The following is a 5,543-nucleotide window of genomic DNA, read 5'->3' as shown; positions in this document are numbered from 1 at the left end:
AGACTCGCACTTGCTCGCTACTTCCTGCTTCTGTGTTGACATCAGAAAGTACTCGGGAAAGCAACGTCGAGACAAGAAGATGCACATCTAAAGCCTGATCAGTATTCATGTATGCTACACACGCCTTTGTTAACGTTTTAGCTCTTTGCTTTTGATCTGCTGCCCAGTAATATCCAGCAATCCTTTTTTTAATGTGGCTTTATGTGAGCAAACTGTATGAGCAAACGCCTTGTATGTGTTGTTTTTGTAAATGTCCAAGTAAACATGCAGGAACAAAACAAGAACTACAGGTTCATAGTTTAACAATAAAGCCAAGGTTTTTTTATTCGTTGTCTTCACTTCAACAGGACTCCAAAGAAACTAAAAATGCATCCTACTAGATGAGATACTGAACTGGAGAGCAGTGTGGACATGAATCATCAAAGTCTCAAAGAAGGGGATATTTTGTGCCCTTCTTCCGCATTGCCCCCTGGCTGGATCAGAGAAGTGAGGCAGCGGAAAGCAGGCAAAACAGCAGGCAAACTAGATGTCTACTTTACAAGGTGACTCAGTTTTGTTTTGTTTTTGTTTTTTACAATCTTGTCTCTGTAAGATGTTACCTGTAAGTGCACCACAGAAGCCCTTAGATCAGCATTTAATTGATTTTCCTGTTGTTTAAGTCCCGAAGGGCAAAGGTTCCGGTCCAGAGCATCCCTACGCACTTTCCTCCTGGAAAGTGGAAGTGGTAACTTAGACATAAGCCTCTTTGATTTCACCACATCCAAAGATGATGTTGTCACCCCTTCACAAGCACCCCCTCCCAAAGTAAAGCAGAGGAGAGGAAAGAAAAAGCCTTCAGAGGGACAACAGGAGGAAACAGAAAATGAAACAGCAATTCTAGAGGCACCTCCAAATAAATCCAAACAAGCCTCTTCCTCCCTCAGAAGTGATACTAAAAGCGGAAGAGTGAGGACGGCAGACGACACAAATCATATTGATGCTGACACTGAATTACAGAAGACTGCATGTGTATTAGAAGTGAATGTGAATGGAGACAAAACTACTGAAACTTTAAATGGTTGTTTACAAGCTTTGACCTCAGAAAAAGTGGACAATGTACAACTGCAAAAGAGTCCCCAAAGAGGAGGCCAGCTGAGAGAGAAGTTACTCAGACTGGCTCCTTTAAGTAATCAACTAAACACACCTATTCTTCAAGAGGACAAGAAAGCAGATTTGCAGCCTTCGGCCCCGATTTTGAATGTTGAACCTGCCGCTGAGAGCGAGAACAAAGGTGGTGAAAGCAAAGGTGACAACACTCTTAATTCTGACCTGGAGGCTGGCGGTGACAGTCGTCAAGATGCTGAAAAACATGCGTTGTTACCTGATACCACTGATGGGAGCTGTACACCAGTTCGAGAATCCCAGAATAGTAAGTATGAACCACACTGACTGACAGTTTGTTAAAGTTTTTCATGTTTTTTTTTTTTGCTGTTTATTTGAGCTTATCCAGTGCATTAGTGGTTATTTATATCTCCCATTATCCTCTATATTTGCAGCTATAAATGCATAAAAATCAAAGAAACCAAATGCCTTAATTGACACAAAACGTTACAAATAGAAAAAAATGCATACATTTAGATCTGATAAAGAGGGGGCGAAGAATAATAGTCCATTGTTAGAGAGTGCATCACATCATTAGTCTAAGGGAGGACAGAATTGATTGAGTAATCTTACTGCATTAATGAAGCCATCATAGGACTCCACCACTTTGTGCTCAGCGAATATATGATTTTCTTTGTTGTGTCATTTTATGAGGTACTTAACTTTGGACCTGACCAAAAGATGTAAAGCAGCTTCACTCTTCTAATATCTATAAATGTTTCCTGTCTGCTTAGAGTCCAAAAGCTTGGAAAGCAAGCGGAAAACAAGTCCTTATTTCAGTGGGAAATCCAGCAGAGATGGTAATGTTTAATATCAACATTCATGAAATAAAATTATGTGTGTAATTTAAAGAAACGTGCACTGTCCACACTCAGGACTTAGCCCACCGAGGAGGAAGGCCTTCAAGAAGTGGACACCCCCCCGGTCTCCTTTCAACCTCGTACAGGAAACTCTTTTCCATGATCCCTGGAAGCTTCTGGTAGCCACAGTTTTTCTGAACAAAACCAGTGGTAGGATTCAACACACACATTTAATTATTCAGGATGTTGCATTAAGCTTTGCTGAAGCCTGGCATTTATTTAATACAGGTAAAATGGCCATTCCAGTCCTGTGGCAGTTCTTTGAGCGTTATCCATCTGCAGAGGTGACCCGGCAGGCAGACTGGAAGCCCATGTCTGAACTTATGAAGCCACTTGGCCTGTATGAGCTTAGAGCCAAAACACTCATCCGCTTCTCAGGTGGACATTCTTGACTGCTAGTGGATTACAGCAGCAGCTACCTTTGTGCAGAAGCAATGTCCATTTATATATATATATATTAATGTAATTTTATTGTCCATTTTTGGTAGTCTTTGCATGGTTTTAGTAAGAATATATGAAACAGAAAAAAACCCCTCACAATCCCTTTTCTCTCGTGTAGATGAGTATCTAACTAAACAGTGGCGTTACCCTATTGAGTTGCACGGTATTGGAAAGTACGGCAACGATTCGTACAGGATCTTCTGTATCAATGAGTGGAGACAGGTGGGTGTAATCCCAACTACTTTACTTCAGTTGCTTCCATTGCTCCCTCATTTATTTGCTCTAAATTCAAGTTTAATTTGTTGTTTTTTCGATTCTTGTGTCAAAGGTAAAACCTGATGATCATATGCTAAACAAGTACCATGCTTGGCTGTGGGAGAACCATGAGAAACTGGGAATCTGAAGGACCAGAAACAAGAAAATCACTTCTATCATACAAACTGCAGTTATACAACAATATAACAATATTAGCATTATGGAGGACTTGAAATTTTAATCCTGAATTTCTTCAATATTATGCAGTATTACGCTGGCTACCATTTAAGAACTTTTACTATGTGTTGAATAAAATGTTTTAAGCTGGTTAAAAGTTGAAATGATTCATGAGTGGTTTATTCAGCCTTCTTGCTTCAGGCTTTCTACATAGATGAGATCCAGGGACACCCCCTAAATATAGCTATTGGCACAGTCTAATCTTTATGAGTGCATTGATGCGTACCACTCCATGCAGCAGCTTTCTTTTGATAGGGTGTAACTTGATTCCCAAGGCAACTGTTGCCACTGCAAAACACTCAACACATACATCGGTACGTCAGTTTAATCTCTAAGTAGCACCACTATAGCAATCCGGTATATTTACATTTGGATTTATTTTTTTAATGTTTTGTTGCATGTTGATTTAATTCTAAGGCAACTACACCTTTAAGAAGAAAAGTAGAGCTCTGAAAGTTTCATTGGACTCCTCTGGTGTGCAAACAGAAGTGTGAAGTATAAGATGAAACTACGTAAGGAGAGATTTTGTTTTCCATTTGTTGTCCTTTTTTTTTTAAGTATTACTGGTTTTATTTAAAAGTATCTCTTTTAATTCTTTAATTCTGTTCACTTCTTTATCCTCACAGCAGCCATCTCCATAGCTTCCACGCCAGTCTGTATCCCTCGCGCACCTCCTGTCCGGCAAGGTCGCTGCCTGGTGGATACAACCGTAAAATTTCCCGTAATTTCAGACTCCGCACAGTTTTGGAAAAGCAATCAGGTAAGCAGAGATTTCTTAATTGTGTGGTTTATCATAGAAATATATTTTTTAAAACAACAACAACAACAACAAGAAAAACCAAACTGATCCATAATTATGCTTCTTAGAGTATTCCCAGATTGAACCCTTTACACCCACCATTTGTTCATAAACGGACTGTCAGTCTGGAGACACCAGATGTTCACCAACACAACCACCAGAGGACACTGATCATGCAGAGAAGAGAGCATTACAGGTAGGTGCACTAAATAATTTCACTATCACTGAATCACTTGTGCCATTTCCCTCTTTTCTTTGAAGAGCTGACTTCAAAGACAATGACTGAAAGCTGCTGTGTCAGGTATTATCAGGTATGGCGAAAACCCTTCTATGGAACCAGCAGTGAGAGAGAAGAGTACAGGTAAAATAGTGGAGGATACCATTGACCTTTTTATATTGAAAAACAACAGCATGAGTTGTTTCTGGCAAAGAAAAGCTGCTCTTTTTATCTCCGTAGGAAGGAGTTGCGAGAGCAGCTGAAGAGACAAATAGAGGAGAAATGTGCAGCAATAAAGTTGCAGCTGGCCAATAAAATAAAGGAAGCGGAGACTCTCAGAGAAGCAGACCGCCTCGATCTGGCCAGTGAACGAGAACAAAGGATCCAGCACAGCAAAGCAATGGCGGTGTACAGAGATGAGAACAAGAGGGTACAGCCGCACACATACATTATATATCCACTATTAATGCTTTTGTGGTTATGGCCCCATCCGGTAGTGCCCTGGAAATGTTTCATCATGCTCTCAGGTTACAAAAATACAGCGAGTGTCTGAGCATGGGTGGGTTTTTTTTTTTCCTTCTTGTTTCTTTCTCTGCTTGTGAACAGCTAATGGAGCAGAGCTGGAGGGACAGAGCACTAACACGTTCCCAGGAGGCCCTGAATGAAAGAGAGTTGCTGCGCCTCAACCCCATCAACTGGAGTGGAACACTGAAATAGGTCAAACCTCCCCGGGAGGTCAAAACGTCAGACTCAGGCCTCACTGTAGCATGTGTGTCAGGTGGAAAAATGGGATCCCAAATGTACAGTGCAGAATCACTAAAGGAACTAATTTTAAAATATTTTTGGATTACATACAGTCATGTGAAAAAACAGGTACACAGTCTTTCAATTCACAGTTTTTGTATCAGGTCATTAAAAAAAAAAAAAAAAACATCTGGTCCTTGGCAAATCTTAAAAATAGGTCAATACAGCCTCAGGTGAACATATCATACAATGTCATCATTTATTTAAACACAAATTTAGACAAAATACAGAAGCAGTGTTTGAAAAACTCAGTACACCCTTATTATTTCTATAGGAATTCAGAAAGTAAGCAACACTAGGTGAGCTGATCAGTTTCCTCTTACTTTATTGATAACCAGCAAGATTATCAAAAACAATTTGAGGTCCACCAGTATATGGTGATAAAGAGTATTCAAAAGTTGAAAACACTCAATACCGTCACTAAGCTTTCCGGGAATGGATTTTCCAAGAAATTCACCCCAGGGTCCGACTGCATAACACTGAGGAGAAACTGTCAAAAACAAAAAGGCTCTGCCTATCTCACTTCTCATGTTAAATGTTAAAGTTCACAACAGTATAATTTAAAAAAAAAAAAAAAAGACTGAACAGGTATGACTTGTTTGGAAGGGTGGCCACATGAAAACCAAACATCACTGGTACAAACACTTCATACCACCTGTCAAGCACCATGTTTTGCAGCCACAGGCAATTTGCTGTAATTGAATCAAGCGTGAACTCCTCTGTATGTCAAAGTACTCTAAAGTCAAATGTGAAGCCACCTGTTTGACAGCTAAAGTTAAGGTGAGTCATG

General features: G+C 40.0%; 2 protein-coding genes across 3 annotated transcripts; both read left to right on the top strand.

Moving 5' to 3' along the window:
- The first annotated feature begins 6 nt into the window (after positions 1-6).
- Positions 7-3,284, top strand: mbd4 (methyl-CpG binding domain protein 4). The gene is made up of 8 exons (XM_063464060.1): positions 7-109; positions 348-542; positions 660-1,408; positions 1,875-1,940; positions 2,016-2,150; positions 2,229-2,378; positions 2,560-2,663; positions 2,770-3,284. The coding sequence occupies exons 2-8, from the start codon at positions 412-414 to the stop codon at positions 2,842-2,844; spliced, it is 1,410 nt and encodes a 469-aa protein (XP_063320130.1). The 5' UTR covers positions 7-109; positions 348-411; the 3' UTR covers positions 2,845-3,284.
- A 54-nt stretch (positions 3,285-3,338) lies between these two features.
- On the top strand, positions 3,339-4,816 carry LOC134618948 (uncharacterized). Of its 2 annotated transcripts, XM_063464595.1 has the most exons (6): positions 3,339-3,445; positions 3,560-3,693; positions 3,801-3,928; positions 4,034-4,093; positions 4,190-4,379; positions 4,556-4,816. In XM_063464595.1, the coding sequence occupies exons 1-6, from the start codon at positions 3,436-3,438 to the stop codon at positions 4,664-4,666; spliced, it is 633 nt and encodes a 210-aa protein (XP_063320665.1). In that variant the 5' UTR covers positions 3,339-3,435; the 3' UTR covers positions 4,667-4,816. The 2 variants fall into 2 exon arrangements, with proteins under 2 accessions (XP_063320665.1, XP_063320664.1); XM_063464594.1 differs by having other exon boundaries at positions 4,190-4,816.
- Positions 4,817-5,543: the final 727 nt, after the last annotated feature.

Source organism: Pelmatolapia mariae, linkage group LG20 (genome assembly GCF_036321145.2).
Source record: "Pelmatolapia mariae isolate MD_Pm_ZW linkage group LG20, Pm_UMD_F_2, whole genome shotgun sequence".
NCBI classification, from domain to species: Eukaryota; Metazoa; Chordata; class Actinopteri; order Cichliformes; family Cichlidae; genus Pelmatolapia; species Pelmatolapia mariae.
The sequence above is the reverse complement of the archived record's forward strand: the minus strand, read 5'-3'. Positions and strand labels throughout refer to the sequence as shown.

Bases quoted from the DNA above. Each gene is read 5' to 3' on its own strand.
- mbd4 (XM_063464060.1), top strand. From the start codon at position 412: ATGAATCATCAAAGTCTCAAAGAAGGGGATATTTTGTGCCCTTCTTCC. The intron at 2,151-2,228 runs GTAGGATTCAAC...TATTTAATACAG, and splicing joins TTTTCTGAACAAAACCAGTG to GTAAAATGGCCATTCCAGTC. The intron at 2,664-2,769 runs GTGGGTGTAATC...CTTGTGTCAAAG, and splicing joins GTATCAATGAGTGGAGACAG to GTAAAACCTGATGATCATAT.
- LOC134618948 (XM_063464594.1), top strand. The intron at 3,929-4,033 runs GTAGGTGCACTA...CTGCTGTGTCAG, and splicing joins CAGAGAAGAGAGCATTACAG to GTATTATCAGGTATGGCGAA. The intron at 4,094-4,189 runs GTAAAATAGTGG...TTATCTCCGTAG, and splicing joins AGTGAGAGAGAAGAGTACAG to GAAGGAGTTGCGAGAGCAGC.